The 12,967-nt window shown below is 39.7% G+C and overlaps 1 protein-coding gene across 1 annotated transcript in view; it reads right to left on the bottom strand.

Annotated features, from left to right (window-relative positions):
- TENM1 (teneurin transmembrane protein 1) overlaps positions 1–12,967 on the bottom strand; it is a 761,614-nt gene that overhangs the window by 152,539 nt on the left and 596,108 nt on the right. Inside the window, exon 17 of the mRNA XM_034649058.1 lies at positions 4,756–4,972. Coding sequence (XP_034504949.1) covers positions 4,756–4,972 — 217 coding nt within the window. The remainder of the gene's footprint in view (positions 1–4,755; positions 4,973–12,967) is intronic.

Consider the following 12,967-nt stretch of genomic DNA (forward strand, 5'->3'; position numbering starts at 1 on the left):
AAAATCCTCAACAAGATCCTTGCTAATAGAATCCATCAGTACATTAAAAGGATTATCCATCATGACCAAGTTTGATTCATACCTGGGATGCAAGCATGGTTCAACATTCGCAAATCAATCAGTGTGATACATCATATCAACAAGAAAAGACTCAGGAACCATATGATCCTCTCAATTGATGCTGAAAAAACATTTGACAAAATACAGCATCCTTTCCTGATTAAAACNACAGCATCCTTTCCTGATTAAAACCCTTCAGAGTGTAGGAATAGAGGGTACATTTCTCAATCTCATAAAAGCCATCTATGAAAAGCCTACTGCAAATATCATTCTCAATGGGGAAAAGCTGAAAGCCTTTCCCTTAAGATCAGGAACACGACAAGGATGCCCACTCTCGCCACTACCATTCAACATAGTACTAGAAGTCCTTGCAACAGCAATCAGACAACAAAAAGGGATCAAAGGTATCCAAATCGGCAAAGAAGAAGTCAAAATGTAAATTTTCTAAAGAAGGAAGACATTCCAATTTTTATATGAGATCTTGTAATTTCTAAATGTTGGGCTGAACAAAATACATCTGTGGGCTGATATGAAGCAACCTCTGATGTAGATGCCTGACATGGATTGATGTGGGGGTCAGCCTCTCACGGCTACAAAACAGACAAATGAGTTTGGCCAGACCTTGCTGTCAGCGGTTGCACTAACCCTGGTAGGATTTTGTTTTTTAAATGCACTTCTCCATTAGTGATGGTGAGTGAAATGTCTGGCTTTGCAAATTACTGCTGTCGTTTAGTTTAATGTACTCTTGTTTTTACATATTTATAAAAACCTTTTACATTATTAATAGTGATTAAATGCTTAGACACTGGAGATCAATAATGCTTCTGTTCACCTATTTACATTATTAAAAAGTAATAAGTCATACAGAACACATATAATATGTGGTTTACTTTGTCGTCAAGTTTGGAGCAGACCGAAAAAATGAAAGAAACTCAGGCTACCTGGTAAAATGTGTTTGGGGAAAAAACCAGTAGCTGAGTTGGGCTTGCTAGAGATGTGGCCGTGCAGAGGTACATATTCACAGTGACATTATGCTGTCATGGGGCACAGGAGGTACACATTTCATGGGCTCTCACGTGCCAGTGTAGCAAACTTGAGACAACAAAAGCTAGTCTCACTTGGATGCACAAGGATGAACAGATATTTAACCTTTGTGTGTCCTTGCAACAATTAGTCACCTGCATGCCACTGTCTTTAGCTCCAAAGGCTTCCGATGGTGGCAACACTCAGCAGCGAGTCATCTGTGGGGTCACATTTTGCCAGCAGGCAAATGAGCCCCTTGACAATGTTCTCTTCATCTGCTTATCCAGCTAGCTCCCAATTATGTGACAAAAGCAAAAAAGCTGAGTGGGTCACCTGATTTTGGCACCGCAATGTTCTAGATCTGTCTGAAGACTGCAACTTCACAACCAGGGATGTCTAAGGGCCATAAGTCTTTTCAGGGTCAGCTAGCCCAGCCTTTTAAATAGCCAAAGGCGCTCGGTGTAGTGGTTCAGAGGTCAGGCTCTCAGTACCAGTCTGCCTGTGTTCAAATCCTGCCTCTGACACTTGTGGGTTGTGACCGTGGGCAAGTCACTTACTTGGCACCTCGGTTCTGGTTTCCTCACCTGGAAAGTAGGCATAATGATAGTGTCTACCACACAGAGTTTTGGTAAGGATTAAATGAGATAGCCCATGTAAAGGCTCAGTAGGAGACCTGACACATAATAAATGCTCAAGAACTGTTTACATATAGCAAAGGGCCCATTTTACCCATCATTCAATTGTGTTCTTCTACCAACAGGAAGTTCATCAGCACTGGTTTGTAGTTTGCAAATAATGCCACTGAAATGCAGTAAATGGAACTGGATTTTTAAACATCACTTGTTTTTTTCTTTTTCTTGTGTTGACCCAGATGCAACTTCTCCAGTGGAAATTAGATCCAATTCACCAGGTTTATTTAAGGGCAAGTTGAAATGGGGCAGCTGTGGTGTTATACAAAGGTTACAAGAGTTGCTTCGCTACAAACTGGTTGGCTGTGTGACGCTGGGCAAGTTACTGGATCTCTCTGAACCTGTTTGCTCATGTATAAAATGCACTAATACGAATCTCTACTTCACAGGGACACTGTGAGGATAAAATGAAATTAGGCATGTTTGAGGACTTTGCAAATGAAAAGGTACTATCTAGATGTAAGAGCTTGTAACTATTATTATTTATATATGGGCTCAGAGTCAGATTGATTTTACCCAGAGTGACACTGCACGTGCTGATATTTTAGGGGAGGGAGAGTGAGATCGCTTGTCCTCAACTATATCCTTTGGAAAAGGGCTGCACCTTCTCTGACAGATTTGATAGGTCTCTAATAGCTAAGGCCACTGGATGAAGGGGACCTGTCGTTCTGAATTCAAATGTGACGTGCAGAGCCAAATAACTTCGAGTATTTTAAAAAGAATGAGAACAACTCAATCAAAGCAGGAGAAGGGCCTTAGCTACCACAGGTCATCGGTTTGTTCGCTCTGCCCGCGCTGGCAAACACTGCTGACGCCTGAGGTTTATGGATCCGACGACATCCTGCTCTGGGTCACAGCTACCTGTCTCCTACCTCTTTCGGGTCCTGACCTTCTCCCTTTATTTGAGTTCATGGAGTCATTTAACAGACCTCCATGTCATGGAGGTTGTTACTTCTTCCACTTATTTCTTTTGTTGTTGTTTAGACTCGCTTTCCCTGAGCATGGACGAAGGTGCAGAATGATGAGTTCCCTCTACCTTCAATAGGAAAATGGGGGTAATGGCTGCGTTTTGTTCCTTTTGTCTCTCTGCTGTGCAATCCCTAAGTCTCCACTCTCTAAATAAGGACTCTGACTGCAGCCCCTCTGAAAGTGACCCCAGAGTTGTTACTGAGCTGGGAGAAACACTTCAGAATGGGGATGACTGAGTCTTTTGGGAGAACTTAAACTTTGACTAGATCCCCTGGCAGAACAGGCCTTTCTTGTGATGCGTTGGCATTTGGGTTTTGGGTTTTGTCAGACACCTAAAAGGTCACAACTGCACAATAATAAAAAACAATGAGGAAGTTTTAAGTTTCAGTATCAGTTCTTGTATACAATCTGTGGAAAGGATGCTGAATGTTTTAAATTTCCACACACACCTGTTTTTTTTTCTTTTCCTTTTCTACTTTGTATAGGTCCAGATGGAGTTGTCATTTTCTTAGACTGTCACTCAGATTAACATAAACTCTTCTTTTAATATTAATATAAACTCTTGATTGAGTTTTCTCTTGGGGACTGACCACACCCACCAGGATGCAACAAAGTGGGTGGGATGTATACAGGGGCTCCTGGATAGATAGTTTGCATGATTTTAGAATTCCCATTTGTAACAGTCTGTAAAGTAGTGGAACATCTGCTTGTGGAATGAACAAAGGAGGACATTTTTAAGAGACCAGAAATGGTGATTTCAGTGACTTATTTATGTCTAGTGCTAATTAGGAAAATATATCACCACTGAAGATGAAGCAGAGAATAACAATGAGCAAATTCATGTGATTACAGTTCAAATAAGTAAGTTAATTTTAAAAATTTCTTTACCCTCTGGGTTGGGCTTTTGGTCTTAGGTCTTTAGTAACAATTCATGCATTTGAGCTTTCCTAGAAGACAGACTTTTTTAAAAAAAATATTTACTTATTTTAGAGAGAGAGAGCAAGAGTGAGCATGAGCGGGAGGAAGGGGAGAGGGAGAGAGAGAAGGCCACGCAGACTCTGCACAAAGCATGGAGCCCCACACAGAGCTCAATCCCATGACCCCGAGATCATAACCTGAGCCAATATCAAGAGTTGGACGCTTAAGCAACTGAGCCACCCAGGCGCCCATAGAAGAAAGATTTTCACAAGTCTTGCATTTCACATTAGGATGTCAAATTCACCCAACTTTTTCATACAGAAACATTTTATATCATGGAAGAAAAGTTAAAAATTTAGCTTTTGAAATTCAAGGGTTTTCAAGGGATTAATCCAGAAGCTAAATAATAAATTTGCAAATTATACTTCCATTCTGTTTTTGTCATTTAAAGCCCCACCTATACTTTACTACAAATAATACACATTGTGAGTGTGTGTGTGTGTGTGTGTGTGTGTGTGTGTGTGTGTATACACGGTTGACCCTTGAACAACACAGGGGTTAGAGGTGCCAACCCCCCATGCAGTTGAATATCCACATACTACCTTTGACTCCTCAAAAACTTAACTACTAATAGCTTACTGCTGACCAGAAGTCTTACTGAGAGCAGAAACAGCTGCTTAATGCATAGTCTGTGTATGTATTGTATACTGTATTCTTACAATAAAGCAAGCTAGAGAAAAAAATGTTATTAAGGAAATCATAAGGAAAATACGTTTACAGTTCTGTACTGTAAAAAATCCACATGTAAGTGGATCTATGCAATTCAAACCTGTTGCTCCAGGGTCAACTGTATACACACACACACACACACACACACACACACACACATATTTATGCTTTATGATAAAGAATCTCAAGAAATGACTTCTCTTAACTAATCAGTAAGGTCTTGGGCATTCCAGAAAAACATAAAAAAGAAATCAATATGTACTGTGTGGAATGGAAAGTAGTCTGATCTTTAGAAGATATCTTCCTCTCACAGTTAAGGAAAAACATGACCACTGTTTATTAAGAAATAAAATAAATACATATATACCTGCTGTCAAATGATATCTCTGGAGGAATGACATGAGTACTGTCCTTGCCAATGAGGAATTTGATTCGATCATAGAAGAGTCTTGAGGTGTGCTGAGAGAAGACGGGTTGGCTTTGCTGAATGAGGTCAAGAGGATCTGGTGAGCCCTGACAGAGAGGACTTACATAACAGTTGCTTTGTTGACAACAATCAGGGTCCACACAGTCGGTCAAACCATCTGAAATAAAAAGGTTTTTTTTGAAAGTTAGCTTCAAGAAAAACAACCTTGTTTAAAATATGCACAAATGGAGAAAAATCTAGAATACAGGTAAAGGTAACCATCCATGTTTTGAGTTTAGAATCTATTAAATTCACATGTCTCTCATGAAAACTTACTCTGAGTTTAGATGGCACAAGCAATTTTGCTCACAAATCTTTCTTCCCTGGATTCTTGAGCATTTATGGGCTATCCCACACTGTTTACATATGGATAGAGTATTCCATGAGTTATCACTCTCTTTAGAAGTTTCCTTCTCCCTCAGCAAGACCATTCCTCCAGGATAACAATGATTCTTCTAATTCTTTTTAATTTCTCACACCCTGTACATTTATGAGCACACAATTAACAAATGCTAGCCAACCTGAATTTGTTTGCATTTTTAAAAACATCTCCTAATATTCTTGTCTAGTGGTGATTCTCAAAATAGAGGTTGGTATTCTCACATTGAGAAAGTGTCTGGAGCAGGGCAATGATTCTCACATGTGCAGTCAATTATCTGGGGAGCTTATTAAATATGCATATTCTTGAGCCCCACCTATTAAATCAGAATTTCTTCGAGCCCAGGATTATGCAGACTTAATCTGGGTGATTCTGGATGATTCTGAAGCACACTGATGTTTCAGAACCTTTTTTTTTTTAATTTGTAGAAGCAACTAGAGCTTACTTGTTCCTAACAACAGTTATTGGATGAAAGTACTAATAAATCTCAGGTATATGAATGTGACGAGCTGCTCTCTTTCATTTCCTAGGCCTTCACTGTTTACTCTAGACTCCTGAATCCACGGTTGTACCAATAAAAAAAAGTCACATAAAGCTTCATTCTTCGGCAGAGGAATTGATGAGGGGCACAGGGGCTGCAGGAGGAGGGGTTACCTCCAGAATTAATAGGCGCAAAACACTGTGTTACGAGACTGGGGAAGTAAAGAGATAAAAAGACCCTTTTCCTGTTTTCGGGAGCTCGGAGCTGAGTAGGAGAAACAGGTGTATAAACAGGAGACTCTTACACTAGTTGAAAGTGCCATAAGTGTTATAGGAGACTACGTGCAAAGAGAAGGGATGGGAGTGATTAACTGAGCATATGGACACTTAATTCCACACCCAATAAGCAAAAAAAAAAAAAAAAAATTAAAGTCCTTTTAAGGTCCTTAGAGCAGACAAGTGGCTCTAATTTAGATGTTTAACAAGGGTAAACATAAAGATGCTAATCTTCTTGGCTGGCAGTGGAATAGGGAGGTTCAGATGGATCACCGGCTCCTTAAGGCCGGGGCTGCAAGTTAGGGGCCCTGGCTTTCCGCTGCTCTTTGGCTTGCTCTCTCTCCCTGCTGTGGCTGCTCCCATGGAGCTGGAGGGGGCGTACTACAGCTGGGGGGCAACGAAAGCCAGGAACACCCAGAGAGACGGCGTTGGGAACAGCAGCCCTAGGGCAACCAGGAAATATTTTTCCCCACATGAGGTCCTTTCAAATTCCCTGTGCCATAGACACTACTTTGATTTAAAATGCAGTTGGCTGCTTTCTTGTCTTCCCTGTTCGTTCAGTGCATTTCTGCCCTGATTTCTACCTGAATATGCCCTGAATATGTAGACATATTTCTTTTTCACCGATGACTAACTTTTAAGTGTGGATTCACTCCAGCAAGAAGTCCCCTTCTGCTCTCCTTTCCCCCCTCATTCAGCAAATCATATTAACAGATTTTCTATAGATTTTAGATGCCACCGCCACCTCTCTCTCCAATACGTTGTTGTCAGTCTCCTATTAGCACATTATCTCTTTACTCTGCTAATTAAACATCTGGATGCACTGAAAAGCTGGCAAAAATATCAGGCTGATTAAAAGAGTTCTCTGCTGTCTGGAATTGGTGCATAATATACTGCACAATGAAAAACTGCTTTTTCAAATGGGCGGTCACCTTTATCTTCCAATCGGTAACAAATGGACTAGTGATCATCAGATCGGGCATTCGCAGGTTTCCACCTATCAGCCACACGTTTTGAAAAGAGGCCGATTTTAAATAAATAGAAACACCAAATGGACTTCAAAACTGAATTCTAAAACCAAACAGAACTGATTCAAAATTGGGACTCACATTCTCATCTAGTTATGGGCTATAAATTCCAAGCTAATGCTTCATATTTAATAATTGCCTATTATATAGGGCTGACCCTCTAAGACCTCTGTTTTCTGAGACAGCAGTGAGACTTCTGTTGAATCTAGAATGGCTGCAGGCAGGCAGCCCAATAATGGTATGCAACCCCCAAATTAGAATTCACAGGTAAGCCCAATCCATGGGCAAAGATCTACTTACCAATTATCACATTGGCTAACACTCCATACAGTATGTCTAGACTGTTACAAAGAAGTGCAAATGACAGTCACACTGCATGTGTGGGTTTTTTCTTTTCTTTTCTTCTCTCTCTCTCTCTTTCTTTCTTTTTGACTATTACCAATTCTTTCATTGTTCTGAAGTGGCAGCTGTGTGGCACCCTCCTGACAGCCCGGCTCAATTTATCAGATAGGATCATATCAAATGTTCACTGATTTTACTTTTAGGGCCTGTTCCTTTTTAAAAGGAATAAAAATAAAAGCCAGCAAAAATGAAGGAGGTTAAATTATCTTGAAGGACTAAACAAGGCACACACTGATCCCAGCTTTGCCAACCAGTTAGGGACGATGCCAGTAAGGTCAAGTGGGGCTGATAAAGATCAAGGACACTAGTTTCTTTTGTATACGCTCAAGTAATTTACTATTAAACTTCTGCTTACCAGATGTATGCTCCTGGATGAACGAACGATCATACAAGGGAACATGAATGATATAGGGAAAACCCATACTTTTCCAATCTTTAAAATGAATTTGTAAATATAAATCCTTTTAGGGACAACATCCATATTACTACCTTGAAAGAGATGGACAGCTAGTTCACGATAGGGTATCCAAAAGGATTCGGAAACATGTATAATCAGTTAATATGCCAGGTGTGGCCCGAGGTATTTCCACATCTACGATTTCAACTAATCCCTACAACAACCCTGGTAGGTAGACATTCTCATCTTCATTTACATATAAAGGAGGGAAGGCCAAATGTGGTGGCACAGTTGGGAGAAATATGAGAGTCATATCAACACCCTGCGCTCTGACAACAAATCACATGGTCAGCAGCATCATCTAAGCAGTATTACTAGTAGGACCCAGGCTGTAAGACTTCCAAGTACCTGACTAATGTAGGTATTTAGAACACACAGAGTGGTTAAGGTCAAAGAACCAGACTACGATTCTCATCTTACTTCTCCACTCACTATCTAAATGATCCTGGACAAATCATTTCATCTCTTGGCTTCTCAACTTCCTCACCTACAAGATGGGGATTATAAAAATGCCTACCCCACAGCGCTGTTGTAAGGATCACGTGCTATAATCATCATAAAGAGTTTGCCATTAACCAAGTTCTACGCTGTACAGACTGCAAAGAGCCTAGGGATAGAGTCCTAAGGGCAGATGCCAATGGTGTGCAGTGGCAGCTAAAAATGTTCAGACCCCCTTCTATTGACGGTGCCTTATCACCGGCCAGAGGGCAATTAACTTCCGTGCAGCATATTCAGTTCGTTGGAATGTGTTCATTTTGCGAACTCTGCTTGGTTAGGTTGTCAGATAGGTAGGATCCTCTGTGGCTCTAAATAGACACTTATGCTACAGTAAATCTTTATTCATTGAATTTCACAAATTCACAATTTGTTATCATTTGGACAGGGACTGGATTGAAGCTTAACCTTTCCAGCATCTAGAGAATAGAGGGTCTGCCAAGCAAATTAATAGTGAAAAAGAAATTGAAGGGCCGATCATTCCAATGACTCAGTTAAACAAAATCTTCTTAGGCATTTTAGAAACCCATAAAAAGGAACTAATTGTAAATCAGTCATAAATTTTTACTAAAGCAGGCCCCCTACCAGGCACTCCTGTCAGCTTAGTTGTTGCTGTTGCATGCACAGAAGGTAACAGGACTGTATTTCCTTGGGAAATGGTCTATAATTCATTTGATTTTTTCATCTATCCAGGCTGACTTTCACCCCAGCATTCTGCTGTATTAGTAAGAAGAAAAAGGGAGAGGCTCAAGTGCACTCAGGATTTGACCTGCTCAAATCAGTTATTACCGTCACCTCATACAATTGACTTCTTCTGGGTCAGGAAAGTACATTGTTTATATGCCACTAATGTTCATGTCCTCTGGTCCCCAGCTGCCATCAGTGGCTTCTCAAATCACTCAGAGTAGAAGCCCATGTCCTCACAATGTCTTAACTTCCTCACAGTCTGGGTCTTCAGTGTCTCTCTCTCAGCTCTCTGACCTTACCTTCTATTATCCCGTAACCCTCTTCCCCATTATTCCTATGCCTGGAATGTTCTTTACTCCACTCTCAACATGGCTCACCCCTCATTTCCTTTAAGTCCAAAAGCCACCCTCTCAGCGAGGCTTTCTCTGACCACCTTATTTAAAACTGCGCCCCTGTCCCACACTCGTATCCTTTTCCTTGCTTTTAAAAAAATTTCTCCATCACACTTAGCATCTTCTATCATACTATTTCTTTTCAAATTTTGGTTTATTGTCTGCCTCTCATGATTAGAATGTAAGCTCCATGGAAGCAAGGATGTAGTCTTTTTTTATTCATTGCTATTTCTGCACTAGAACAGTGCTGGGCTCAAAGTAAGCATTCAATAAATATGTATTGAATGAATAAATGGAGTCCTAAAAGACCTATTTCTATGACATTTATCTAGAGAGTAATAAACATTCAACTAATGCATCCAAAAACATAAGTTATAAATAGATTCTTCATTGATACCACACTTTTATTATCCTCTTTAAATCGCTGTATTTCAAACATTAGCTCATTCATTTGCACCACTGCAAGGTAGGCAGATGTCAAGTATGACCAGCCTTAGCTGATAGATAATGTGACAGATCTAGTCACAGAGTGCTTAGGTGAGTTACAGAGTGTAGATTTCCCAATTCTGTACCTGGAAGATTTTGCATCTGGCATGACTTGGCAGTTTAAGCGCTCATATCTAAGTGATGATCCTTTAATAAATGGGTTGTTTGGGAAAGAGGGGGGCTATGGTCAGAAGAGAGTAATTAGGACTACGCTTTCTGATGCTAGGTCTTTTGTCCCAGCTGAATCTTAAAAGTAAATGTGGAGAGGGTGTCTGGCCCTGAAACAGAGCAAATGTTACCAATTCATTGCTCCTTCTATTTCATTTTCCTGTTTATTAAACACTGCAGCATGCTGGTGACATTCAAAACATGAGGCTTATTGATCCATGAGCTTATGTGTTCATAATTCACCCATGGTGCTGATTTCTAGATCTAGAAACACTATATCATAAAACAGGCTTGCAAATAGCTATTGTTCTTAATGAATGGTGACTTGTTATGAAGAATGATTCCTGGAAGATCATTCTCTTTTAGGCAATTAACTTATTGATTTTACCAATGAATACAAATATAGACCACTGGAAGAGTTTGTATAAGAGAAGCTTGGAAAACATGTGACAAATAGTTAAAAGATCAGGGGGAAAAGGGCTGCTCTGATTAAACACTCTTATTCCACATCTTTTTAACCTCCTTGACAATCGTTCCACAGTATCAGAAACCACTTGCCTTCCTCTATAACCAGAATGAATAAAATGTAAACTTTGTTTGATAACTGAAGATTGTATGAACTTCACACTGTTCTCTGTATGATCTGGCTAATGCCTACCTTCAGATTCTCAACTCCTACCAATCTCTCCTTAGCTTGTATTCCAACCACAGTGACTTGCCTTTCACTTCCTAGAAGAGCCTAGTGCATTTCCACTGCAGGGCATTTCTACATGCTGTTTCTTTGGCCTGGAGCATTCTGCTCCTGACTCAGGTGAGGCCTCCCTTACCATGTAGACTTGGTTAGGTCCCCCATACATGTTTATAGCACTCTAGAAACTTTTATGGCACTCTTTACAGTAAATATGTAGTTATTTGCGCCATTTCTTCTTTAGTATCTGTCTCCCTTCCTAGACCATAAGCTCCATGAAGGCAGAAACTTGTCTTGTCATTCGCTCCCTAAAGTCAAGCACAATACTTGGCATAAAGTAGTAATGAACGAGTGGAAAATTGGGTACACTCCATGTGAAATGTCTGGCTGAAAGGTACACATTTGGTTCAAACATTTAGATCAGCATCATCCAATAAAATTCCTTCCCGATGATGAAAATGCTCTAGCTCTGTGCTAATAAGTAGTCATTAGGCTCACGTGGCTATATGAGTCCTTGAGATGTGCCTAGTACAGCTGAGAAACTGAATTTTTAAAGATTTATTTATTTTAGAAAGAGAGGGAGGGAGAGAGAGAAAGCGAGCGAGTGTGAGGGGGAGGGGCATAGGGAGAGGGAGAGAGAATCTCAAGCAGAACCCCCACTGAGCACTGAGCTGGACATGGGGCTTGATCTCATGACCCTGAGATCATGACCTGAGCTCAAACCAAGAGTTGGATGCTTAACTGACTGAGCCACCCAGGTGCCCCAAGAAACAGATTTTTAAATGTTATTTAAGTTAAATTGAAATAGTCACATGTGATTAGTAGCTACCATACCAGACAGTGCAGATTTTGGTATCTCCAAATGGTTAGATGTTGGATGGCCTATAAATTTAGCCAAATAACAAAGAATTTTGAAATTTTTATGAGGTCCTATTTATCATTTTTTTTCCTATTGTGGTTTCTTTCCTTGCTTTTATGTCTAAGAAGTCCTTTCCTGTCTTGAGATCTGTCACCTATGTTTTCTTCTAATTGTGTCTGAGGTTTTCTTACCTTTAACTCATTGATCAGCTGGAGTGTTTTTATTTATCTTTTTTTTTTGGAATATGCTAGAAGTTTAAAACCTAAAGTTTTTTTTTCTTAGTAGTTGTCTCAGCACCATTTATTTCATAATGTTTCTTTTCCCTACTGATTTTTGATGCTGGTTTTATAATCCACTAAATTTTTATTTGTACTGGTGTGTTTGACAGAGCTTTTATTTGTTCATTCTGATCTGTCTACTTTTCCATTGGTACCATTCATAACTTTAAAATATTCTTTAATGTCTGATAGTTCGAGCTTATTCTCACTATTTGTTTTAGCTATTCTGATTCACCTGGTGTGATGTCTAAACTTTTTTTTCTTATGTCAATTCATATGTGCATGTAACATATGGTGATCACATTCTCTAAACCCCAAATCGGTACACATGATTAACACATGAAACTGTGGTCATCATTCACATTAATATTAAGTCTTCTCCTCTGAGCACAGGGTTGTGCACATGGTAGATGCTTTTGGACTGAAAGGAACTGAGGTTGAGGCATTTGATGGGTTCGTAATTTCTATGGTAATTAGTTCTTATATACACAATGCATAAGATAGCTTTCCTTGTTTTGCATGTTAAGAAAAAATCCAAAGGTTATTTGTTCTCTGTTCTGTTCTTACTGATCAAGGAGCTTTTAGGTAGCTCCTAGACCAGCTGTGTCACCCACATATTCAATGCAGCCCCAATTAGTTACTAAGAGTCACAATGCACTGAATTAGAGTGTAACTAAAGTCAAGCTGCAAGAAATAGCAGCAATACTAATGAGTATTCAATGCTGATTAGAATGCAAAAAATCCAGCCATTCTTTAAGTATCAGCTATAATATAGAGCAATCAGGTACCAGATACTTGAAGCAATTGCTTCAAAGTGATTTTTTTTTTGATTGGGAAGATTTCTTAAGAATTACATTTTAAAAATGAGGACGATTTTTTCCCCCAAAGGTTCAACTGGCACTTTCTGATTTAATTAAAGCGCACACGTGTGTGCATGCACACACGCACAAACACTCACAAACAAGTATGCAAATATTAATCATCAGTCATATTCAACTAAATGAATCCAGTCATTCTGGATAGCTAGAAAGCTGAAAC

This window comes from Ailuropoda melanoleuca, chromosome X (assembly GCF_002007445.2).
Source record: "Ailuropoda melanoleuca isolate Jingjing chromosome X, ASM200744v2, whole genome shotgun sequence".
Classification (NCBI taxonomy): Eukaryota; Metazoa; Chordata; class Mammalia; order Carnivora; family Ursidae; genus Ailuropoda; species Ailuropoda melanoleuca.